Consider the following 24,523-nt stretch of genomic DNA (forward strand, 5'->3'; position numbering starts at 1 on the left):
GCGGCTCTTCTAGGGCTGTGCTCTGTGAAGCTGAGATGGCATGATGGGGTGTTTCTTGTCGCCGAACGATGGGCGAGTAGAAACTGTTCCCAAAGCAGCATAGTGTCGTTTCAAAGTTTAACCCCTGAGAAAAGCAACCGGCGACGCAGGAGAATCGGGAGCCCAGCGACGCCATCGCGGCCCTCGCGACGATCCGCCAGGAACCTGTTCGCGCTCATTCTCAAGCCCGATGCGCAGCGGAGAGTGCAGCAACTGTCTCCAAGGGAGATTATCGTACATGCAGTCACGCAGCAGAGAGACACGGCTTAGTAGAAGATCCCCAAATGTCTAAATTTATACAGCCCTGCGCACGGGTACGGATGACAGCGTGCATGCCAAGGGTCCTGTCCGTGGTTTCATGGACGTCCCGATGAAACGAGTTATCCTCAAAACAAGAGGATCCGCTCCGCCCGCCGGGAGATTGGACGATGAATGTCTTCCTGACGGCCTGAGATCTGAGTTTGCACCTCTCCACGCTTCGCAACAAAACCTTGAGACCTTCTCGAACACCTCCAGCTAGTGTCCACAGCCATCCCCTTTCCCGATCCCGCTGCGAGCTCCAGCGAGCTCCCCAATACAACTACCCGTCTGGCCCGTCCGCAGTAAATCTCCGGCATGCTACTCGCTTCCACACGCACAACTGGATGAACATGGAGTCAGACGAATCTCAACTCCTCTACAATACCCCCCAACCCACTCCGAGCTTCAAGCGTCCGCGTCGCAGTCTACAGAGCTCCACGCCGCTGAACAGCGTGTCCGAAAGCGCGTCGCCTTCGCCCCGTCTCTCTAGCCAGGCCCAGCTCACCCCAGAGGTGATCGACCACATCAATGGACTGAAACATCTCGACGATAAACAGATCTTCCTGCTCCTGGAGGCTGCCCGCAATGGAGGTTGGTATTCATTGTTGGGTTGATGATGTCGCCTGCTAACAGTAGTTGCAAGATCGCATGCGCCTTCCCGATCGATCGTCCATGTCGACTCTGGGGAGTCGATCCTCCTACCTTAGTGTCCCTTCCAGCAGAGTCACAAGCATCATGTCCGACCCTCGATCGTCAATCGCTTCCACCGATACATCATACAGCAGTTACAGCGCCGCCTCTTCGCGATTGTCTACAGCATCCTCCCGTCTATCCACCATCTCAAACACATCGTCGAAAAACTTTGCCTGCACTTTCTGTGACAAGGCCCTAAAGTCCAAGCCATATTGGAAGTCGCATGAAGAGGAGTTTCATGAGCAGAGGCTGACGTGGCGGTGCCCCGACTGTGAACAGATATTCCACGCTGGAAAACGCTTTCGGGAACATCACACGAAGCTACACGTAAAGAATTCTCCTTTCCTTTATTTCTACAATAAGCTGACGGTGCATAGGGATGCGAGAACTGCAAACAACCGAGAGAGAGCGGACAGCCCACAAGCAGGAAGGCTTCGCCATGTGTTAAAAAGTACGAAATTGTCATGCACGACAAGGACGCGTGGGGATGCGGCTTCTGCAGTTCTTTATTGACGTCTTGGGAAGAAAGATGTGAGCATATTGCTCTGCATTTTGAAGAAAAGAGATCGAAATGGAACTTCACCAACGTGGTCCTCGGCCTTCTGAAACAGTCGGATGTTTCGCAAGCTTGGAACATGCTGTTGTCGCAAAGACATGGTGAACAACAGAATTGGCCGCAATTCACATGGGAGTCGAAGAAGTGCAATCGATTAAGATACAAGCTCGAGACGAAATGGGATACCCGGGTCTTCGACATCGCGAAATTGGTTTTAGAGACATATGAGCTAGCAGAGATGGAACGGACCGAAGCCCCCGAGCCTGCTGAAGCAACCGAACCCATCGAGTGTAAGACGGAGACTTTCGACTTCGGAAGCGAACAAACTTCTCAGCTTACCACGGATCATACGTTGATGGACCTCGATCCCGTGGAAACTCCACAACCTACTCCGCAACAAAACTTACAGCAACACCAAGTCTTGCAACAACAGAACATACCACAACAAAGCATCCCACAGACTCAATGGCCTGTTACCACGGATATGTCACAGAACGGGCTGACTACCGATGATGGTATGGACACGTTCGGAGGGTTCTCGACCAACATGACAAGCGCTAGCATGACCAATGTAACAAACGGTTTCACGCACGCAGTTTCCCAGAGCTTTCACCAACCCAGTTGGCCGCACGCAGGATTCGTTTCAACACCCGACCTAGTTGCCTTTCAACAACCTGGTGCGTATATGAACTACACCCAGAAAGAGGTAGTTCACAATCCGGCATACGACCAATTCAACCAGTTCCCCAGGAACAGCATGCCGCCAAATTTCCTTCACCATAGTAGCAGCACAAGCTCCCGCAGATTTATACCGAAGCTGATCAACATCTCGAGTCCAAGGCACGGCGCACAGCCGCAAGACCAGCCCCCCCCGCCTCCACCAAAGGATGATCACTCTAGTCATAGATTTTCGAAGATTTCGATGCGACGGCGACCGAGCAATATTTCCCAGCACACCGTCGTTTCGCAGAGAGATCTTGGTTGGAACGACGAATACAATTGGGGATAAAATCGAACGTGGCAAACCATCAAAGCTGGCTGGTCCTTGCTTTGCAAACATTCCTTTGTGGTCTTGCCCTCGATGTCCTTAATCTCACTGAGAAAGTGATCCCGAACCTCGATTTCATTGAAAGCTACGCGTACATAATACGTAGCCGTAATATATGAAACGAGCACAACTTCACCTTTACGGAGTTTTCTTTCGTCATTTCGTGTTTGAGTTGGCAGGCCTGATGCAGGCTTTAGGGTATACCCATAATGTATTCCTTGTGTTTGGCATGTCCTTTTTCCTTTAGGGAAACCTAGTCCTTAGTGTCTGGACATAATATCCCGCATCCCGCGCGATTCCATGCAGGTTGTGAAGGGCCGTAATGAGGTTGGGGTAATTAGACAATTAAATGTTCAATCTACTTCCTTGTTCGTATCTTCTCCCGCGTTTCTATGATTACTCTCGAGACATGAAGTTGGCTCTAGTTGTCCATGACCGATCCGTCAAAAATTCCCGTGCATGGTTGCGTATTTTGGTTCGTGCTAGGTGTCGCTTCTCTCCGCACCGCTTCGCCTGCGTCATCCTACGCATCCGACTTCGCTTCCGATTATTAAATCAACGAGACGAAACTCGGAAGTTTATAGCGTTTTGGAATCCCCATTGTCTGGGTTCTCCTTCCTCTGGTATTATTTACAATCGGAGTCCACGAAGACTTTCTGCAAGTCCGTCAGGCTTGCAGATGCTGATCCTTTGATAAGCGTTTGCCGCACTCTACACAGTTTCCTTCTTAACTAGGACTCTGTGTTTCCGAGAACTTGTCTTTTTCCAATTCAGTAATGGAAATGGCGCTCTCAAGCGCTACACAAAGCGCAATAATCCTTCCCGCCTTCTTCCTTCCCATCTTAACTTTTGTCTTCTACACCCGCTTCCTTCGCTCCAAGACGAGCGGACCATTGCCTCCACCAACCCAGATAACAAATCTCTTCGTATATCCCATAAAATCCTGCCATGGCATATCCGTTCCATCTGCACGCCTTCTTCCTACCGGACTTGACCTTGGTACGTCCCCCGTCTCCACTCCGCAATGCAGCTGAGAACCGTAGATCGGCAATGGATGTGGGTAACCTATCCCGACTACAAGTTCTTGACAATCCGCAATTTATCGAAAATGACTCTAATCCGCCCCTCGTACGACGCCACAACGGACACTCTCAGCATCACAGCCCCCGCCCCCAACACCATGGACGAGAAGCTATATTTTTTTATCCCTGCACATCCCACCTCCGAGTGGCTGGCTGCGAACACGGAAATAGTGCCAGCGACAGTCTGGAGTACCACTACACCAGCGCATTGCTACTCGACTGCGCTCACAGGACCGTTTAACAAGTTCTTTGGAAAGGAGGTGAGGCTGGTGTATAAACCGCCTGTGTCGGATTCGCCGCGGGCGTTAGTCGGAAATGGGTCGAGAAAGATGTTGGGCAGGGATGCATCGACGTGCTTTGCGGACCTGATGCCGTTGCTTGTAGGGAGTGAAAAGAGTATCACAGAGCTGAATAAGCGGTTGAAGATGGCTGAGGATCTCAATATTGATGTGCGCCGCTTTCGCCCCAATATCCTTGTCCAAGGCCATGAACCCTGGAGCGAAGATCGTTGGAAGAGCATCCGCTTGACGCCTTCTGCTGGTGCTTCCGGCTGGAAGTTTGGATTTGATTGTTTGAAGCTGGATGTCGTGGCTAGATGTGCGAGGTGTCATGTCCCCAATGTGGATCCGGAGACAGCTGAGGAGCATAAGAGGCAGCCGTGGGATACGTTGATGAAATATAGGCGCGTAGATCCTGGCATCACATTTAAACCCTGCTTCGGAATGCTATGCGTGCCCAGGGGTGGAGGTGGGAAGGTTGATGTGGGCATGAAGTTGGAAGTTACGCAAGTGACAGATAACCATAGATACGTGGTGGGGATGTAGAACGGACATAACTGCAGTATCACCAGCAGAAGCATGGGGGGCTGGCAGATGTACACCCTTCTCGAATCTTAGGGTCTTATAAGGTCGAATAAATTCACAAGGAATAAATACGTACTACTAGGCTCTAATGAGACTTTACATTGTATGCGTTGAGTAGAACGCGGCGATCTCCTCACTTCGTGTAGCCGACCATTACCGCCCACCCCTATGAAGAATATAATCAATTTAGTATCGCATCCACGTTCCAACAACCACCCAAGGGCCTGCGAACGCCCTTCCGAATTCCCCAGCGAACTGCTTTTACCTAAGCGGATGTTCCGCGTCACAACTTACTCATATGTCACCTTACACAGCATCAGCTGCCACGATCGCCCAAAGAAGGACGAAGTCCATGCCATTGGATCCTTCCGTTTCAGGTGTTCGGACTATTACATCTCTTGACTCTTATCGTTGTAGCTGCGACTGTGGCTGTAGCATAGCACGACTTGGAACGCATTATCGTGACCTCGGAAAGCCTATCTACGAATGGCGGGGCGACTGATGGTGTTTGATAGAAGGGGTATTTGTAGGAATTCGGTTCTTCCCACAAAAGTCATCTGAGTAGATACGTATGTCCAAATATATGGTTTTTGCAGCCTGGTGTACTGACAACGGAGACGGGGGTGTGTTCAGTGTATACGGCTCGTGGAAGATAGGACCGTGCTTGAAAGTGATAAAGGTAGATGAACGGTGCTAGGGATTGTCATCCAAGAAATGGCGGAAGGAAATTGATGGCGCCATTCTGAGGGTTGTGGTTTACATTTGGTAGTTGGAGATGTGCAGCGGGGGATATTTCTATGCTGTAATGAGGTGGACATTGTGTTGGGGTGTGATTTGCCTAGGTTTCACTCGCGTGTTTACAGCGCTCTGTGCGGTCAGCTAAGTGCCTTAAAGTGATATTACTTCTGTAGCCTTATAATATTTCCCAAGCAGGCCGCCCTCCGCCTTTACCGTCCGCCGATTCTCCATGACTACAATTGAGAGTTGACAACGGCTGATCAACCCCGTCTCAAGAGCGCCTCAATAAGCTCACCTTTTCGGATCCCAAACTTCTAGCTTCTTAACTGACTTCAAATGGATCATGTCGAGCTCCAACGAGGAAGAGAATTCCATGCTCGTACTAGGGGTCGCGAGAATCCATAGAATATGGTAACACCTTGACGGAGGAACTTCAACGGAGAGTTGCAGAAGCACGCTCGACGACGCTGACGACGATTCCTCCGTAGAGGGTGCCCTCCTTGCTAAATTACAAATCGAGCCAATCCTGCCCCATCCAGATCACAACCATAATACAGGCTACAGTAACGCCATTCCGTATTCAAATTCATGCCAGTCCGTTGATCATCGTACCAGAGCGCAATGGATAGCGTGAGTTAGGACATAACACAGGCAAAACGATTAGTCGCAATATCATCTCGAAGCATTAGATTCAAAGCCCGTACACATCACCCTATTCTGATTTATGTACCACCGCTCTCCACTTGTCACTACTCAATCTGACCATCCGCTCGGCCCTGAATGCCCAATCTGACGACTCGAAGAAGCTTGACAGCCTAAAGCACACTGCATTTCGATCAAGAGCATTGAGGGTAGTCACGGCCATGTATTCGGGCCCCGCTGTATCATTGGTTGGATCGCCTCGGGTGAGGCAAACTCCAACATATGCCTTCTGTGCAAGACGTAATATGCATTGATGATAGACATTGAGTTCCTTTCTGTTCTCGAAGACCGTGTGTCCGATTTCAATTCCTAATCGAATTCTAACTCGAAGGGTGAGAGTGAAGAGGCACGAAAATAGCGTGAGTTCTATGAATTGATGCATGAGGTTCTGCTTGTTAGAAATCCGGTACTATTTCCTAATCATGCATCATAGGAGAGGGAAGTTCGCCCGCCACCCGTCAAGCTGTCCACTGATTAGTATGGATTACTTTCTAAGGGTGTGGCGGGATTTTTGGTCGGATTAGTGGCCGTCGGGGACTTCAAACCACTTCAATCGAGCATTCAGCTACAGGGATTTCGAGGCTTGTGTCTCTGGTTCCGGTTGGGCATCTTCAAAGGTGTGTTTAGAGTGTCAATAGCGAAGGCTTTTCCATAGTTTAGTAGATGGTCAGGACCAGCTCTTCACGAAAGACAACTGCACCATCCTCCCAGGCTTTGTAGTAATAGCGAAAGGGCTGGTAGAAAGGTCCATCCATTGCTCTCGGTTCTGAAAGCTTCGGGGTGAATTACTAAGTACAAAGTTATACATTTTAGCATATGCCTCGCTTCCATCTCTATTCGATATTCCTATGAAGGATGAGGTCTGGTAGTTCGTCTGCATAACAGAAGGCTGGCTCAATGCTAGTCGACTGCCAGTCAATAATCAATGATGACTATGGTGATGGTAGGAGCACTTTCTGGGACAAAGATGTTTCTTTTATGAAAGTTAAGGTGGAAAGTGCCGGGCTAGCAGCGCTATAGATCCCAAGATTATTTGCCATTTGCTTTACCATCGCTCGAGCGTGCTCGAGGAGTTCGTGGTGCGTTTGAATGGATTCGTGATAACGGGGTCGTTTTGAGATAACTCCATCTGGTGGAATTCTGGAAATTCTTGTATCGACGAGACCACCACAGTATGCCAAGAGGTCGGGGGCCATGAGAGGTTAGCCATTGTTCTGCTCGCCTATAGGTAGCTCTTACATGGTCCTAGATTTGGGCTGACTTTGGTGTAACATCTCGGTTGGCCGACATGGTACTTCTAAGAAGAAGCTTCACAGTGGCTACTGATGGAGAATTTATCGTTCAGGGACAGTTTCAACGGGGCCGCATTGGGTGTGGCCGCACAGAACAGGCTACCTTAGTCCTGAAATTCAAGATAAACCATCTGTCGCATACAATTGCCGCATACAATTATCCGCCTATATATATGCTTCTGCTGTGCTAGCTAGGAGGTTGACCTTTTAGCAATAAAACACCATCCCTATAAGTTTTCGACAGATAGAGTCTATAGACCTAGTTTGATCTCCCATATTCATTTCTAGTCATTTGTAGTGAAATCTAATTCCTGGTAAATTTTCTATAATGATGTATTCGACTCCAATGGCAGCCGAAATCGGCATTGCTCCAATCGAGTATTTTCTTAATAGGGATACTGGTTTGCACTTGAAACTTGGGATGTATAGTAGTCGACCACTAAGTCACGGCTCATCTCGAAGGGAATAACATACTATACTTGGTTGTAGTAACTTCAGAGTGATTGGCTAACCTGGTGGTCCTGCCAGCACGAATGGTAACTGCGCGACGATTCATTTTGCATTGTCGGTATTGAATAGAGAAACTCTATTCAAACCTCCCCCTTCCTAGTCATACGACATGGTGGGGCCGGCATCAGCGCATACTTCTTCAACTCATTTGAAAGGAGTGCCAAATTCAAATTCAAATTCAATGAAGCATGCATTCGCTGTCCCATCACGACAAGGCCATCGACTACCTTTATAAGTGCAAGGATCAGGATCTGCATCTTGATTAGAGTCAAAGTACTGTGACAAAATGGAAGGTTACGAAAGATGCTCGCATTCCGCGACGGAATTTAACACGTGATTTCAAGACCGGACGTCGCGTAACGGAGAAGTGACTGGTGAAATATTGGCCGATATAAATATTGTGAAATTTAGAATGGAAACGATGAGTGCTTCTTTGGGGAAGAGGCATAGGAAGAGACGAGAAAGCTGCCCTTGGTGCCCTGTCTCCGATATCGCATTTCATAGAGCTTCCTATTTAGAAAGCATTACTAGGAAAGCTTCTCAAAGGGGACGAAGGACAACTAGAATCCTAGAGTTAGTGGATATGACACTGCAGGTGACCTTTTGTGCAGGCAATAATGGTGGCCCGTGAGTTCCAGTCACTTCCCGGGAGAGCGGAGGAGGGTTTCCGTGGGGCAGAGCGACCGTGGACAGCGTGACGTTGATGCTGCTGGGTGTGGGACTGCCTGCAAACAGTGTGCCGTTTGTCTGCTTGAAGTCCTGGGTTTCTCCGCCTTGTTCCCAAACCTCATCAATGATCAGCGCCCTGAAACGCCCACGTGGGACACCCTGGTGACGTCGCATTAGCGCTCGTGCTCGTGCTCTGTCAAGCTTCTCCAAGGCGGAAACCTCCAGCTCACTTGCACCTCGCAGCTGTAATATCATGATATTCCCTTCCTATAGTTCCTGAGCTCGCCTCTGCTACATTTCTCTTTCTCTATCTTTCTGGTCTATTGTTCCACGATATGGTGATGTTCGCACTGAACCCCCTTCCCCACCTTCAGCGGATACACAAATACAATGTCGAGACCTTCAGATCCCAGCCTCTCGCTGAGCTCTCTGGCTCGCTCGGAGACCTCGGAACACTCCTTCCACTCATGACGGCCCTGGTTCTTACGCGCTCAATCTCGCTGCCCTCAACGCTCCTCTTCACCGGCGCTGCAAACATCTTGACCGGTGCTGCCTTTGGAATACCGCTTCCAGTACAGCCTATGAAGGCTATTGCAGCTGTCGCTATTGCGCGGAAATTCACGCTCGAAGAGAATGCAGCTGCTGGGCTAGTCGTTGCGAGTTTGGTTGGCATCATGAGCATAACCGGATTGATCAGTTGGGCTAGCCGAGTTACGCCAGTCCCAGTCGTTAAGGGCATCCAGGTTGGAGCTGGTCTATCTCTTTGTCTCAGCGCTGGATCCTCGCTCCTCGCTCCTCTGGGGTGGATAGGAGAGTGGTGGGGAGATAACCTCATTTGGGCGATCGCTGCTGCTTTGTTTTTGCTCTTCACTTATCCTTACCCGAAGCTCCCCTACGCCATGATCGTCTTTACTCTCGGAATTGTATTATCGCTTCTGTCTCCGACGGACCATACTCCGGATGATCGCTCTATCCCTGCAATTCCCATCCTTCACCCGTCTGGACAAGTTTTCTGGAAAGCGACGATTACTGCATCCCTCGGCCAGCTCCCCCTCACCCTACTAAACTCCGTGATTGCAGCGTCAGCACTAGCTTCTGATCTGCTTCCATCACCTCCGTATCCCGCTGCGCCTACCGTGACAGAACTAGGGATTTCCGTTGCGACAATCAACCTCGTTGGTTGTTGGTTCGGCGCAATGCCAGCCTGCCACGGCTCTGGCGGTCTCGCCGGCCAATATCGCTTCGGTGCCCGAAGCGGATCTAGTATCATCTTTCTCGGCTTTATCAAATTTCTCCTCGGAATCGTTGCGCTCTGGAAACCTAGCCCAATTGTTGGTGTGATCTCTGGCATCCCTAAATCGCTACTTGGAATACTCGTTCTAGCTGCAGGCATCGAACTTGCGAAAGTTGGAGAAAGTGTTAATACTGATGCACGAGATCTTCGTGTCCTGGACCGTGACTCGTTGTGGGATGGCAAACGGGTGAAGGAGGTGGATGAGAGGGAAAGGAAAGAGAGGTGGGTGGTCATGCTCATCACTATCGCTGCTCTGCTCGCTTTCAGGAATGATGCAGTTGGTTTTATTGCAGGTCTAGCGTGGCACTGGGGCTTCAAGGCCGCAAGGAGGATTGAGGGATGGCAAGAAACTCGAGATGGTCGCCCGTTTTGGAGGAATGTACGATACCGGCATGAGGAGAGTGCAGGATTACTACATGATGATTATGAATGAGTCGCATTGAAACTAGGGATTCCCAAGGCTTAGCACACCCTCGGCATGGCAATAGCGTTAGATTCTGGCAAGGTTTGAAGGAGCGTGTAGTTTCGGTATTGCTCACTTTACCAATTCACCTATTCTAAATTCTTCCTCCTTCCATTTCCGTCATGTGCATCTCTCGTTACCCCTCATCCTCAGAATTATATGAGCACTCTATCTCGGTCTCGATCTTGAATCCCTACGGACTTGGAGATATTTCTGTGTAGAGCCTATGCCACGGCGTCTAAGTTCCTTTGAAGATAAGTTACTTTCAAAATCACTTTGCGTGATTCCTTGTCGTACAACATCAAAGTATCACGATTTTACTTTGATACCACTGTATCTAAGCATTTAGACCGCATTCTCAGCTTCACGTTAGACTTAAGGTCGTTCCAAAAAGAGCTGCAAGATGCTTTGAAGCTAGAGCTCCAAAGTACGTCTGCAGCCGTGCAAGCCACCCATGCGTCTCACCACCCCAAAATGCACAATATATAAACTTAGTTGATGCTAAGAATTTTGAAGTATTCCTCACTCCAAAGGAAGGATAATTAATGAACGAGACTCAGAGGGTCCTCCATCCCGGAATCTAACTACCTACCCATTTTCACTCATGCTAGTAGCTCGAGGGCTAACTGAACAGACCGCGCGGCTTCATGTTTGATTCTTATTAGAAAATCGAAGATAAAAATTATATAGGCGAACCACTTGAAACAGATTTTCATTTTTATAGGGTTGGGTGAGTTTAGGTAGATTGCAGCGAGGGAGGAAGTGACTGGAGTGACTGGAGGATTGTGTTGTTAAAAGTTTGAGAGCCTGACGGCTGCATCTGAAATCACATACAAGGACCTGATTTAGGGCAGACATCAGCATCTTTTTAGCGGCCTCTTAGCTTCATACAAGAGATTTAACATATCAACTCCACATGTTCAAGCAAAATGATTTATATGATGCCATGCTGTGAAGAACCGGGATCAGGTATTAGCTTGGCTATGCACCTCAGGCGACTGGAAGGCTTCACCAGAAAGGACATACTCTTTATAGGATTTCCTAGCCATATATTTAGGTTGCATTCCGACTTGGTAATTGAACGATGGCGAGGGAGGCAGGCCTCCTAGACCAACCTCGTACTCTCGCCCGCCCACACGGCCATAACCTATCTCCCCAACGACTTCATACAGTCTATTGGCTGTGCAGACTCCAACATTCTTTCATGATTTTGCCTGCATCAAGAACGCCTTTGCTTTTCGACAACAAACAGCAACTCGAACATTTTTTTTTGAAAGTACTATGGTAATGTCATAACCCACTTTCCACCTTTTCGCAAGATGCCTAAACGGCTAAAGTGGCTCGACCCCTCCATAATAGTGAAGCTATCAGGGATTCCGGCGCTCCGAGGGAGATTAATGAAGTCGTCAGATCGCAATCCAGGCACGCACGGAAAGCTGTCTCCTTGATCAATGGCAGAATCTCATTCAACACGGCTAAGGCCGAGGGAGACGATGGTGAATTGAGACTATGGCCCCAATCTCGCAGCTTCAAGGCTCTTCACGATAGGGAAAGGCTTGACGAAAATCAAAGAGCTAGGGTAATCAGAATACATTAGATTGTTGGTGGAGAGATTTAAGCATTTACAGGTCCGTGTTTGCCCCTGCCCAGCAAATGATCTGCAATGTGAGTGGAAACGTGGAAACTCATCCCAGGAAACCGTGCTCTTCAGAATGTTTAGTTCAATATATTCATATAGCCATTCCCTAATTGTAGCTAGCGAGTAAACCATCTACCTAATTGATGGACGCTTTCCGGGTCCCCGGGGCCGCTGATGTATTCATAAAGACATCATGCCATTGCCATACGACAATCCACTCTCTACACGGTCTTTCAATTCAAATTCTAATCGGGTAGCTATTTCTGCAGTATCTCTGCAGTTCTCTCGCATGGCGATTCTTGCCGGTCTTGTTGTAGTGGCTGGCGTTCTCATAGCGGTAGCCCACCCGAAGCCGTTGGAATTAAGAACTCCGGTTAACGCCTCCAACGCCCAAACCTCCTTAACTCTTATATATCAAAATAACCTCAACCTATCGGATGATAAGAATCACGTCGGAGCACTTATTCTCGGCGAAGTACCACGGGCCAGCGCCTCAGCAGCATGCGCTGCATTGAACGAGAAACTGTTATCCAAGTCCATACTTCAGAAATATAAGTCGGACTTCATTCGAGCGCTTTCGTACCAGGACTATTCAGAATATTCTAATGCGGCCGATGGTTACTATATTGAGAATGGTACCGTCATTGTTGAGGACCAGCTTGTATTCCCCTCTAGCCAATCCTCCCGGCGAACTCTTCCAGTCTTATGTACGCAATCTGCAAATAACGGTTCTTCGAGCGCCACAGCAGTGGATGGAAGCGAAGTCGTCGTCGTATCAGGAGGGAATACCTTCGTGGGATTCCGCAATCAGAAGTCTTTCCGGTTCTTGGGCATTCCGTACGCTGACCCCCCTCAGCGATGGAAGTATTCTTCCATGTACTCCAAGAAGGGACAGACCATCCAAGCTACGGCTTACGGCTCGCAATGCGCTCAAGGTGGTTCTGGCAGTGAAGACTGCCTTTTCATCAATATTGAAACTCCATATATGCCGAAAGCAGGATCTAAACAAAACCTGCGGCCTGTGTTATTCTGGATCCATGGTGGCGGCTTCACGGGCGGTAGTGGAGCAGACCCTCTTTCCTCAGGGGGTAATCTTGCCAGCAGGGAGGACATTGTAGTTGTGAACATCAACTACCGCCTTTCTACACTCGGATTTCTCGCTATCCCGGGTACAAACATCACTGGGAATTACGGCATCGCTGATCAGATCGTTGCCCTCGACTGGGCCATTGCGAACATCGCATCTTTTGGTGGTGATCCGAAACAAATTACCATTATTGGAGAGTCTGCTGGCGCTGGTTCTGTCCGCACACTCCTTGGATCCCCCCAGGCGATTGGAAAGTATCAAGGAGCTGTTGCAATGTCGAATCTGGGAGGAGGCGTTACCCTTGGGCTGAGTGGAGATTATGGGACCACTTACTCGAGTTACTATACCATTGAGCAGTCATATGCTGTTGCCGGATCGAAGATATTCTCGGCAGCGGGTTGCAACAGCGGCCAAGTGACCAGCCAAATCTCCTGCCTTGAACAAATCCCGGCCCTGAAGCTAGTCAGTTTACCTACAGTAGCCAGATACGTTGTCCAAGATGGCAAATATGTTAACACGCCGAATCTAATACTCTCCACCCGTAACGCAAACACCGCTCACATCCCCGTCATGTTCGGAGTCACCCGCGACGACGGCGCTTCTTTCTCTACCTACCCTAAAACACCGATCTCGAATCACACTCAAGGCCTTCAAGTCTCTCTCGGCATCAACTCAACCTGGGCACAAAAGATCGTTGACTCAAAGCTCTTCCCCTACTACGATACCGGAAACCTCACTCTCGATTCCTTCAACGTCTCGCAACGTATCGCCACAGATAAAACATTTCGCTGCATCGACCAAGCTACTGTCTACGCCGGCGCTATATCCGGGGCCTTCGAGAAAGCCTTCTACTATCAATTTGAGCGCACAATCAATGGGTACGACCCCAACAACCTCAGTGGCCCCAAAGACAACAACCCAAACAACCCCTACTTCCGCTTTCACGGCGCAGACATGCCCTGGGTCTTCGGCACTCTGTCCACCATCCGCGACCCTAACGATTTATACTCCGTTCAGCTTGTGTCGGGGTATTTTGCAAGCTTCGTTAAAACTCAGACACCAAATCCAGATCCCGAGTATTTGAGAGTGAGAGGGTATGATAAGACAATCGAAGGGGTGAGGAGAACAGGGCCATGGGAGCAAGTTAGTGGGCCGAGAGGACCGATTAGGTTTTTAGATTTTCCGGGTAGAAAGGAGGGGTTTGTGGATGTGGATCAGTGTGCTTGGTTGGGGTATGGGTTGGATTATTATCTTAAAGGAGGCAAGTAGGGAAGTAGGGAGGTAAAGAGGAGGGGGATCTGTATATATGGGTGGGCAGTTTGTGAGAATACTAGAATGGCGTGGACTGGATCCTACTGCCTAATGTGGGGTATGGTAAAGATATTTTAGGACAAAATTTTGCATCCCTTGAAATATTTTTTCCCCTCACGAATTCTAGAAAGAGGTTTGAGGGCTTGAATATATCCTAATAGTGTCAATATTTTGGCGAGAATATTCTGTGAAGTAATTCAAAGGTTACTTTGAAGCAAATGGTATTTTGGGCGCATGGTGATACTAGACCTTGGAAGGTCAGTTGAGCTAGGTAGAATGGTCTTGAATAAGTAGAGACGAGAAAGGAACCAGTTGAGTCCCCATAAACGGAGGTCTGTGGAGTATTTGGCCCTGAGCTAGAGTTACCCTTCCTATGAACAAAAGATTGTCAGATTTTGGAAATGGGGAACTCTCTCTATCATTAGGAACTCAGCAAAGCCTTTGAAGCTGTCACGTGAATAAGATAAGTCGATGGTCATCCCGTTTTTGCAGGCACTGATAGATGTAGGCTCGCCGGTGGCTCAGTGCTGCTCCATGGTGATCTAACAGCTGGGGACGTAAGAGGTCGCGCGTCTTATACCTTTGTATTGGCTTGCTACTTTTTGAATTGGAGGGATTGTGAGGATCATGCCTTCCACTATTTCGAGTCACATGCGCTCAAAACTGTCACTGCGACTGATTGGAGCATTCCCAATGGCTAGAGGAGACCTCAAGGCTCCAGAAAATTTCGAAGACAATAAGTTCAAGTTTTAGGACTTCAAAGTTATAGACACAACTTGACAAAGAGTAAGGGTGATTAATATAGATGGCGGGGCGTCTACTCAGATATACGAAATATTAATACAGCGAATTAAAATGGCTGCAGACGTGGTCAATACAACTCTGCAACACGGGTCTTGAATCTTGATACTGCCAACATAGAGGTTCGCAGTTTCCAAGTCCGATATATGGCTGGAAGAATGATGACACCAGGTCGATGAAGAATACTACTACAATATATATGCACCTACCCCCAAATTGACTCATGCGCCTCGAGCGGCTTCTCCCATCAACCGATTGCCTTGCTTTGCCTGTCTCCCCGCTCGACTCTTGACTTCCTGCTGTTCTAATTTTAGGGATTTGGCGTTTCTTTCGACGGAGAAGTACGTGGTATCGTTTCCTGAAGCTGAAACCATCTTCTTGAGGGCATCATCGATTTTCTCGACATTCTCGTTAGATTCAGCCGAGCCTGGTGTCGGTGTGAGGGGAGCAGGAGTGTTCGCCTCCGTCTCCACGTCGATGCCCTCCACAAGTACTTTCTCCTTCTCTAGCTCTGCCTCAGCTTTGCGCGTGCCAAGGGGTGGGTCAAATCGCTTGCGGAGCGTCTCAATCATCTTTCCGAACCAGAACCAATTGAGGCCATTCAGAGTGATGTTGGAGGCGAGATAGCAGCCTGCAAGCCATACGGGAACAAATTGATCTCCTGCAAATTGCATAATCTCGTCCCCATGGACTAGTTCTGACGCCGTGGTTCTATTATTGAATTTGCCGAGCTCGGGGTCATTGATGGTGGGGTGGCCTGCCGTGAGAGCACGGTAGACATCGTAAAATACGCGGACGGACTGGTAGCTTCCCCACATCAGGCGGCAGGAGAAGAATGTAAGCAGCAGCATGATGCCATTGTAGAACTGTATCTTTGAGCCCGTCATGTTGAGCTTATCGCAGAACCAGTGGATATTGAGGAAGGGCGAGGAGAGCTCGTAGAGAATGAAAGTAGAACCATAGTAGTTGAGGAAGGGTCTCTGAGTGCACTGATTAGCACCTTTTGCTCAACAACCTGGGCCTTAGCAGACTTACAAAGCCAAGAGAGAAGACGAACAGAGCGGAAACGGCGTGTGCTAGCATTCCGAGCCCGAAGACATGGATGTTCTGCAACGTGATCATAAGATCCCAGACAAAATAACCAGTCGCAAATGCTTGGATGAGCCCCGAGGCTCCTGTATAGCCCCATACTTTCTCCTGCCAGGTCATCTCTGCACGCTCTTTGTCATTGAAGATGACCCATAGCGCCATAGAACAGATGAGAGTACTCTGCACAAACGACACAATGTGGACATTCCAATTCAGCCTTGTTCGCGCATTGAATGTTGGATATATCCTTGGGATCAGCCGCATCGAGAGCACGGGGGCGATGTACGCATTGGTGACATGGTAGAAGGCAAATGCGACGGCTATCTCATGGAAGTGCAAGTGAAGGGAGTTGAGTGATAGGAACTCGCTAACAGGTTGGATGTATGCCGCAAGGTCTGTTGGCCTAGGGAGCGGAAAGGGGTCGTGCATGGCGTGTTGGCGGGGTGCGGAGGTGTTGCGGAGATGCAAGGGAGTCAAGTTGCGGGAACGGGGCGAACGTCACACGGGGACTGAGGGTGAGCAAGATGACGTGCGATAGATGCGGGTAGGGGGGGGGGAGGTAGGAGGAGGTGTTTATGTATGAATGGTTCTAGGCAGAGAGTTGGAGTGAAGGAGGCGGTCAGCTCAGCAGCGTCGTGTCGTCTGGTCCATGTCGTGTGCACCCAAGCATCCAAGCCACTCCACGGGCGGAACCTTGCCTGACAAAAGATATGGGTGCCTCGCAGCCAAGCCATGGAGCACGAGTTGTCTTTGACAGTGTTGTGCGAAACAAGGGCCTTTAGCGAGTTGTTCAGGAGAGGTTCTCACGGCCGTCAGGCACGCGACCGCCTCCCCTTGTGCTCCGCAGTTGCGAAGGCGTTGAAGAGCCACGAATGTCACTCACGGTCAGGAGGAAACGTCACTCGCTAAAATGTTTCAATCTGTACCGCCACATGTGGCACTTTCATGAACTTCAACTGTGTCCTTCAATTCGCAAGACCTGAAAAAAAAGAAAAGCATGGAAGGATGTTGGACAGCACGTATGCCCCAGTTAGCTTACGCATCTACTATCAAATCCAAGGACGAAGGTGGATGGAGTATAGGGTTGATCGCAGTGAGACTCGGAGACTCGGAGGAGAGCCCTGCAGGGACATCTTGGCAGTGAAGCTTCCGCGCGCTAGCACCCTCATTTGTTGCATCATTCCACCTCTTTCCCCCCCGCATCATTATTCTCACAATGCAAACATGAAGATTCTGAAGGGTTCTTTTCTGAACTGCTCAGCCTGCCGAACCAGGTGGCTCCGCATCAATTCTGAAGCTCTCCATAGACGACACTCCGCGAGACGTAGCTATGCGCGACCCGCCTTTGCGCCGAAACCCGCTATTGACTTAAAGCACATCCGACAAAATCCAGGTTTGTACTCGCAAAACTGCATAGACCGCAACTATGCCGCCCACAGTCAGACGCCCTGGAAAATAATTGAGCTCCATGAGCAATGGCTCGCTCTGCAGCACAGCGCTCGCAGTCTCCGTGAACGGAACAATGAGCTACGAAGAAAGTTGGCCCATGCAGCATCGCGGAGTGGGGATGCAGAAGGAGATATCCATCAAACGCAAGGCAAAGAGACCGTAATCAATGAAGCGAAAACTTTGAAGGCTGAGTTGAATGTTGTCGAAGAGCGAGAGGCTTCGCTGCAAGAGGAGATGGAGAGCCTCGCCCAGGATTTGCCCAATTTGAGCAGCACCCACACCCCTGTTGGTTACACGCCTGAAGTGGTTGAGTATATAAACGACCACCCCGAGCCCGAGCCTTCAAAATCTGACCGCGTCTGGAGGTCTCATGTCCACATAGGTTCCGAACTCGGGTTGATTGATTTTGGAGGTGCAGCACAAACTTCCGGATGGGGTTGGTACTTTCTCCTGAACGACGGTGCAATGCTCGAACAGGCGCTGGTGCAATACGCGCTTAGCGTCGCAAAAAAAAGGGGGTGGAGAGTGGTAGCACCGCCGTCGATCGTCTATTCACATATTGCGGCCGCTTGCGGATTCCAGCCAAGAGACCAGAATGGAGAGCAGCAAGTTTATACTATCGAGCAGGCAGACAAGGATAGAGCCAAGCCGTCTCTAGCATTAGCAGGAACAGCGGAGATTCCCCTTGCGGGAATGAAAGCAAACCAGACATTCGAGGACGTGGAACTGCCACTGAAGACTGTCGGAGTAAGCAGGTGCTATCGGGCAGAAGCTGGAGCTCGAGGGGTCGACACAAAGGGTTTATATCGCGTTCACGAATTCACCAAGGTCGAAATGTTCGCCTGGACCCTCCCAGACAATGTCGAGGAGGAGTATTTTGTCACTCCTGCCGAATCTACTTCGGAGTCTATTTTCGATGAGATGCTGTCCATACAGAAAGAGATCTTACAAAACCTGGGACTACATTGCCGTGTTTTGGAGATGCCTACCACAGATCTGGGGGCGAGCGCCACAAGAAAACGAGACATTGAAGCTTTCTTCCCGTCGCGGAGGGAAAAGGACGATGGGTGGGGTGAAGTCACATCAACCTCAATGTGCACGGATTACCAGAGTCGACGACTCCATACTCGGGTGCGCCTCGACAAGGCTAATCGAAAGCTCGACTTCCCTTATACGCTGAACGGTACTGCCCTTGCCGTACCAAGAGTGCTAGCCGGTATTTTGGAAAATCACTGGAACGAACATGACTATACAGTGACGATCCCGGAGGTGTTGCGGCCGTGGATGGGCGGGGCGGACAAAATCCAGGGTGACCATCACAAGCACGGGACGGGGAGTTACTAAAAGCTGAAGTAACATTTGCGATATTCGGAAACTTTGGATATATGCTTAAAAGTACATGCTCACGTTATGACTCCTTCGAGTAGTAACAGTAAATATTATCATTCGATGCTACTTGGTCCGCTGAAGAAGTGTGGACCCCTGGAGGCTTTGCATGGTACCTGCGGCTACTCTCGCTGGGTTGCAGAGCTCAACACCATGAATCATCCGGCTTCTCCGCCAAAATATCTTCCAATCCCGTGGTCTCGCCTTCGGTCTCCAGCTGTCGCCTCCAAGGCGGATTCGACGCTTGGCTCGGATATCAGCGGCGATTGGTGCACGCGCCTCGCTCTTCGCCAGAGCTGCATCCCTCCAAGCGCAAGCCAGATGCATACGGCAGACGCCCATGTGTGAGCCACTTCGCCACAACCACAGCAGCTCTGCCTGCGCAAACTTCTTGAAACACACCACCGACCTGCGAAAGAAGCACAGGAGACCCTAGACTCGACCGCGTCGCAAGTTAATCGATAACGGGGGCCGCTGTTAGCCATCGCTCCAGGGTGGGGTGGATTACCCCAGGCCACCAGCCTCCTCTCACAGGTTGCTCATCCCGACCCTTCTGCACCTCGACCTGCATCTCGCCGTGGGAACAACACAACACGCAGCCACGTTGTTTTCGCTCGACGCGCCCCTCTCAAAATCCAGAGTCTTCCCCGAAATCCAGCGACTCAGGCGACCTCGCTGTAAGACACTGAGCGCGACACCTCTCGGAATACGGCGTCCACTCCGAGCGACTCGAATAAACACGCTTCAAAGAGCTGGTAGTTTAGAAGTAGCAGCGCATGGTTTCCTACCCAGATTCCCAAGGCGCAGAGCGCTCTCTCGCCATTCGCCGGCCTCCTTCCGTCGCATCTCATTCTTCTCGCGCCTCGACCGTCCGCAGGCATCGCCCGCATCGCTCGCATTTCGGAGGCACGTCGTACCAGCCGCAGAATGAGTTCCCGGTGTTCACGCACACGGGCGACGTGGAGATAATCATTGCAAATGGGAGGAAAGAGCAGCGCTATCTGCTGCACAAACTGATACTCACGCAATGCTCGGGCTTTTTTGAGGCAGGCACAAGTGACGAGTGGTCGATGGCTGGGGAAGGGACCACCTCGCAGAACTACAACGCGGCTGCATTCGCGAGGATACCCACCGGAGCTCCCCAGGAGAAGAAGAGATGGAAATACGAGCTGGATTGGGGCGGGGACGACGATATTCCGATGCTGATACAGAAGGTCAGTCGACTTCTATCTGACACTGCTCTCCATGCTTACATTTGGCTAGAAATCCGCGCCTACTCTCTTCGGCGGCGATGCGGCTCCCCAATCCCAACCACCGCCACCGCGCAATAAGCCTCCAGCCCCTCAATCAGGCTTCTTCCGCAGTATGGCTAACTTTTCCTCTCTCCACGTCCCTGCAACAGCACAAGACCCCGATGACGACACGTTTCGTGACTATGACAATCTATTTCGCGTATTCTATAATTATCCTCCTACTCTCGACCCCATCAACATTGCCAATGCCTACGTGGAGTGCAAGTCCCTCCTCCAGCTCGGCGACATGTACGACGCCCTTGAAGTCATTGGGCCGAGAGTAGATCACCACCTGCTGCGATTCCAAGGCAGGTTGTGGAAGCAAATAGCAAAGTATCCCCCTAGCTATCTTAAGCTGGGGTATCTAGCACGAAGCAAGGCAATTTTTGCAGAGGCCATGGTGCATGTCGTGGGGCAGTGGCCACAAGGGATAAACCAGCTGCGCGGTCAGACACCAGAGGCAGTATTGGAGTTGATCGAGGATAAAGTTGATGAATTGGACGAGCTGAAGGCTAAAATCGAGGGTAAATTGTTTCGATTGACTCTCACGACAAGTCGAGGGGAAAGAGTGACACCGAGCAATAACTGGCTGGACTGGATGGCCATGAGTCTTTTCAGACAATGGCTCGCAGAAAATACAACCCCTCCACCAGCCCCTATTCTCAAATCTCCGCGCGCTCCTTCCTCGAGAAATGGAGAGGCTGTTCCTCCGCCACCCCCAACAGCTTTCAACACCGGCCGTGTTTTCCGTCTGCTTGGGACGGGAGGTCCGAGTTATCTCGGCCATGATGAGTGCAAACGCTTCCTTCGATTGAGCCCCGAACAATACAACCGCGACAACCTGAAAAAATTCGAGCGTCGTATTGATGAGATCAAGAATCTAGCAAAAGACGTCGTGAAGCCTCTCATGCGAAATTTCCTAGAACTCGATCTTGGAAGTCAGGGTGGTGGGCTGCCGTATTTGACTTGTACGAGGATCGATCCGCAGGATTTTCCATGGGACGAGTAAAAACTGAAGCATTTGCATAATCATCTCAGATTGATATATGTTTGTGGAATGATATGATTTCGGACCGGCGGGCATGGGCGGGGGAGTTGAGTCTATATCTCTTTTTTTTCTCTTTTGGCCTTTCCATTTTTGGCGCCTGATACCCTTGGATGAAGTTGTCTCTCTCTATTTCTCTCTCATTTAATGCGATCTGTTGTCATGATATTAAGTTTTATGTTGTTACTTTTTACGAGATCATGATGAAAAGGATAGGAAACGATGAGGAGGATGTGGATTAGGAATGAAGTATAGTATCTAAGTAGAAGATGATAGGAGCTCTGCATGCTGGTCATGCGATTCTAGACTTCCACTTGGGGGAATTATGAGCTGATGAGAGCAGACTCGGCGAATTTTAGGCACCAAACGTAGAACGTGCTAGGTGTAATTCAACACAGAAACTTGAATCGTGTTTACGTCCTGCTGAATTCTGGTAAGAGATAGAATTAATTGAATTTGTGCTGCTAATATTCTGTGATGGGTGTGGATATGTCGTATTAATTGATTGAGATATCACCTAGCTTCCCCCCGACTCCATCAGTTTCTCTACTTTTCTTACAGTAGACCAATCTAGTTGGAGATATATAGGACCTAGGCCATCAGAGCCTAGTCCAATGTAACTCTAGTTCATGGGCTGGGAGCGCAAGGCTTGCGTTCAACCGGTACCAAAGAAAGCCAAATGACATAAGGGTCTATCTAATAACGTCCCTCTGCTAGGGATATCTCACCTGACACTAAGGGTTTACCTCGTGCTAGTTGCGGTGACTATGGTCAAGAGGAGGGGTAGGTAGTATGAAGGGGGAGGGAGGAGTGTGGGTGACGATGATACTTGCCGACAGCCTGCCTGGTAGCAGGACAACTTAGGGTGATCGGCCCTAGGGGTCCGTGCGGTAGACTAGGAGGCGAGTATCGAGGATGAAGGAGGAGAAGGTCAGAGACCGTTATGCTTCAGAACTCAGTAGGTGATGGGTAAGGAAGTACTAGAGGCGCTTCAGTTAAGAACGATATTAAATAGATTGTTCTACCTAAGCTATTCCGTAATAACTAAGTAATTACTACGGCTTTCCGCACACTGCGGGGAGGCCGTACTTATATATCCTAAGATGCTCGTCATGCTCGCAGCGAGCACGGCGAGCACATCTTCTAGCCCAGCCTTGTCACGTGATTGGTAGAACCATCCTTCCTCCGTGGAGTTAGCCTTGGTGGTGTCCCCTCTGCCCAACCAGACAGTCGTAACACCTCCATGGGCGGAAAACCCACTGTGCCAGAAAATATAAGGGGTCCTTGGAGTTCAAGCGACTACAGCCCTGCGCACACGTCGAGTTCTTAAATAGTGTGCTATGGCTACAGATGAGAATTTAGGACCTTTCTAACCTATAAAATACATTTGCATTGTTGGCTGCTTGCCTTGTTTGCTTAGAGTCTTCTTTTATAGCGAAACAATCTGTATTTGCTGGAGCGCCGCTGTTAAGCTCTTATTACTTACAGTTAATACACATAAAAGGGCCTTACCTAAGCTTTAGAGTGTTATTCTAATAATAGGAAGATATTATTACAGTTGTACACAAATTCCGTTACAGTTATGTCTTAGGGCTTGGCATCAGGTATATAGTCTCCTTGGCCTCCGTACCTCTGCCTCTGACTCTAAGGGTTACTCTCTCTCTCTCTCTCTCTCTCTCTCTAGCCCTATCCTGCATTCCCTATCTATGCTTGTGCTTCCTGCTCGATACCTCGCACAAATTGATACATGGTTACTAGCCTAGTTGGTAACTACCTCCAATTAGAGCAATTGCTAATCCTAGCTAGTGCAGAACAATCCCACCTTACATAGTTAACCATTCTAGTGTAATTTTATTAATAGTGGCTGCTAGGCGTGGAGCTGTGCGAAATCTTAGCAAGTGAGCTAACCTCTACCCATGGCTTTGCAATCTAACTCACCCTTGGCTAAGCATAAGAACACCTACAAAATCGCCACCTCATAAGGCAATGGCCACGGAGGGTTGGCCAAGAGAGCTTTAGGATTATTGCCACTCCAGTTACGTGCTGTCCTCTCGGTCGCCCCCTTAATAGAGTCCGCCACCTCGACAAATGAAACTATACCACCATGCTAGAGAGAGAATCCAAAGTGCTGTGCCCTCCTCCAGGAACAGTAAGAAATGTGTGTGCCTGGCAGTTCTCGGCTGTTTCGCGTCCTTCTTTCTCGTAATCTGCATAACAGTCGTCGCAGAGATCGATATCAATGCAAGTCTTGCACACAAACCGCTGCATGCCTGCATAGAGCTGTCTACTGCAGCCGTCGCACACGGTCCCGCCCTGCTCTGGTTCTGATTCAGCGAGGCGAAATTGATGCTGGAATGCAATAACTGCGTCATCGTCCTTTCCAGTCCAGATTAACATTCGGCCAAGAAGGCTGAGAAATGAGGGCCAAACTGTGCCAAACTTCTTGCAAAGGTTAGTGAGGGCAGAAACCATATCTCTAGCATGTATGTCGTCGTTCAGATTAATCAGTGCGCTGCGTTGCTGTACACCCTGCTCTTGTCGCAGAGTAATGCAACGGTGGACATAGACTTTGTACAGGTCTCTAATAGTATCCATCAGGGATGTGTGCTCAAGGCCTGGAGCCTTCTCATATCTTTGTAGCTCCCGTCTAAACACCTCTTCAGCGTCGGCCAATTTACCACGGCGAAGGTAAAGCTGCCCTAGACTAGAAACAAGGTCACAATGGGTCGAGTTCTCTAAGTTCTCTAGGGAGAAGACGTCCTCCGAGCACTTAAGTGCTCGGCGGTACATCTGCTCTTCTTTATCAAGCTGGTCCTGATCCTTGTAGACGTCAGCGATAAGCTTTGCGAGGAGAATATTAGACGGATGCTGATGACCAAAGGTCTGCTCGAAATCAGACAGCGTCTGCTGGCATAATTCCTCTTCACTTTCTTGAGGAGTTTGAAGGTATAACTCGGCAAATCGTCCAAGCGAGCGTTTGGTAAGATTGGCACAGACAACCTTTGAAAGTGGGTGATAATTGCCGAGGAGCATAGTTATCTCCCTATATACGTTTTTCAACATCGCAATTGATTCGTCTAGCTTGCCTTGATCGCCCAGCGTGACAGCGAGGTTGTTCATGGCTGAGATGGTGTCAGGATGTTCTTCGCCAAGAATCCGCTTCCTCTTCTCCAGC

At 49.6% G+C, this 24,523-nt stretch overlaps 11 protein-coding genes across 11 annotated transcripts; 6 read left to right on the forward strand and 5 right to left on the reverse strand.

The window, feature by feature from the left end:
- Positions 1–689: 689 nt before the first annotated feature.
- Positions 690–2,597, forward strand: BDR25DRAFT_328588 (uncharacterized protein; the record flags this gene model as incomplete). Its single annotated transcript, XM_033692398.1, has 3 exons — positions 690–930; positions 983–1,359; positions 1,410–2,597. The coding sequence occupies 3 exons, from the start codon at positions 690–692 to the stop codon at positions 2,595–2,597; spliced, it is 1,806 nt and encodes a 601-aa protein (XP_033542403.1).
- Positions 2,598–3,243: 646 nt separating this feature from the next.
- On the forward strand, positions 3,244–4,549 carry BDR25DRAFT_270193 (uncharacterized protein). The gene is made up of 2 exons (XM_033687195.1): positions 3,244–3,635; positions 3,680–4,549. Exons 1-2 carry the CDS (start codon positions 3,413–3,415, stop codon positions 4,540–4,542), a joined length of 1,086 nt encoding a protein of 361 aa, XP_033542404.1. The 5' UTR covers positions 3,244–3,412; the 3' UTR covers positions 4,543–4,549.
- A 3,052-nt stretch (positions 4,550–7,601) lies between these two features.
- Positions 7,602–8,747, reverse strand: BDR25DRAFT_360502 (uncharacterized protein; the record flags this gene model as incomplete). The annotated part of the gene is made up of 5 exons (XM_033696264.1): positions 7,602–7,752; positions 7,793–7,853; positions 7,930–8,129; positions 8,170–8,302; positions 8,375–8,747. The coding sequence occupies 5 exons, from the start codon at positions 8,745–8,747 to the stop codon at positions 7,602–7,604; spliced, it is 918 nt and encodes a 305-aa protein (XP_033542405.1).
- BDR25DRAFT_306664 (uncharacterized protein) lies at positions 8,731–10,478 on the forward strand. The gene has a single exon (XM_033690680.1). The coding sequence runs from the start codon at positions 8,828–8,830 to the stop codon at positions 10,217–10,219; it is 1,392 nt and encodes a 463-aa protein (XP_033542406.1). The 5' UTR covers positions 8,731–8,827; the 3' UTR covers positions 10,220–10,478.
- A 507-nt stretch (positions 10,479–10,985) lies between these two features.
- BDR25DRAFT_360504 (uncharacterized protein) lies at positions 10,986–12,020 on the reverse strand (the record flags this gene model as incomplete). The annotated part of the gene is made up of 8 exons (XM_033696265.1): positions 10,986–11,015; positions 11,062–11,089; positions 11,166–11,198; positions 11,249–11,396; positions 11,440–11,483; positions 11,530–11,692; positions 11,723–11,756; positions 11,793–12,020. 8 exons carry the CDS (start codon positions 12,018–12,020, stop codon positions 10,986–10,988), a joined length of 708 nt encoding a protein of 235 aa, XP_033542407.1.
- A 157-nt stretch (positions 12,021–12,177) lies between these two features.
- Positions 12,178–14,244, forward strand: BDR25DRAFT_378734 (alpha/beta-hydrolase; the record flags this gene model as incomplete). Its single annotated transcript, XM_033697569.1, has 2 exons — positions 12,178–12,193; positions 12,224–14,244. 2 exons carry the CDS (start codon positions 12,178–12,180, stop codon positions 14,242–14,244), a joined length of 2,037 nt encoding a protein of 678 aa, XP_033542408.1.
- An 837-nt stretch (positions 14,245–15,081) lies between these two features.
- Positions 15,082–16,851, reverse strand: BDR25DRAFT_306665 (DUF887-domain-containing protein). Its single transcript, XM_033690681.1, has 2 exons — positions 16,123–16,851; positions 15,082–16,067 (listed from the first exon to the last, which is right to left on the reverse strand). The coding sequence occupies exons 1-2, from the start codon at positions 16,603–16,605 to the stop codon at positions 15,309–15,311; spliced, it is 1,242 nt and encodes a 413-aa protein (XP_033542409.1). The 5' UTR covers positions 16,606–16,851; the 3' UTR covers positions 15,082–15,308.
- Positions 16,852–17,379: 528 nt separating this feature from the next.
- BDR25DRAFT_306666 (class II aaRS and biotin synthetase) lies at positions 17,380–19,017 on the forward strand. Its single transcript, XM_033690682.1, has one exon. It carries the CDS (start codon positions 17,860–17,862, stop codon positions 18,967–18,969), a length of 1,110 nt encoding a protein of 369 aa, XP_033542410.1. The 5' UTR covers positions 17,380–17,859; the 3' UTR covers positions 18,970–19,017.
- A 52-nt stretch (positions 19,018–19,069) lies between these two features.
- Positions 19,070–19,642, reverse strand: BDR25DRAFT_85062 (uncharacterized protein). Its single transcript, XM_033699144.1, has one exon. It carries the CDS (start codon positions 19,494–19,496, stop codon positions 19,170–19,172), a length of 327 nt encoding a protein of 108 aa, XP_033542411.1. The 5' UTR covers positions 19,497–19,642; the 3' UTR covers positions 19,070–19,169.
- BDR25DRAFT_85063 (uncharacterized protein) lies at positions 19,643–21,400 on the forward strand. The gene is made up of 2 exons (XM_033699145.1): positions 19,643–20,225; positions 20,275–21,400. The coding sequence occupies exons 1-2, from the start codon at positions 19,788–19,790 to the stop codon at positions 21,310–21,312; spliced, it is 1,476 nt and encodes a 491-aa protein (XP_033542412.1). The 5' UTR covers positions 19,643–19,787; the 3' UTR covers positions 21,313–21,400.
- On the reverse strand, positions 21,338–24,516 carry BDR25DRAFT_360508 (uncharacterized protein; the record flags this gene model as incomplete). Its single annotated transcript, XM_033696266.1, has 14 exons — positions 21,338–21,502; positions 21,543–21,627; positions 21,663–21,678; positions 21,712–21,865; positions 21,908–21,970; positions 22,015–22,040; positions 22,077–22,113; positions 22,170–22,207; positions 22,245–22,294; positions 22,422–22,562; positions 22,609–22,647; positions 23,287–23,323; positions 23,380–23,455; positions 23,497–24,516. Coding segments are annotated over 14 exons (1,947 nt in total), but the record flags the coding sequence as incomplete, so codon positions are not given.
- Positions 24,517–24,523: the final 7 nt, after the last annotated feature.

The sequence above is a fragment of the Lindgomyces ingoldianus genome (genome assembly GCF_010093535.1).
Source record: "Lindgomyces ingoldianus strain ATCC 200398 unplaced genomic scaffold BDR25scaffold_38, whole genome shotgun sequence".
NCBI lineage: Eukaryota > Fungi > Ascomycota > Dothideomycetes > Pleosporales > Lindgomycetaceae > Lindgomyces > Lindgomyces ingoldianus.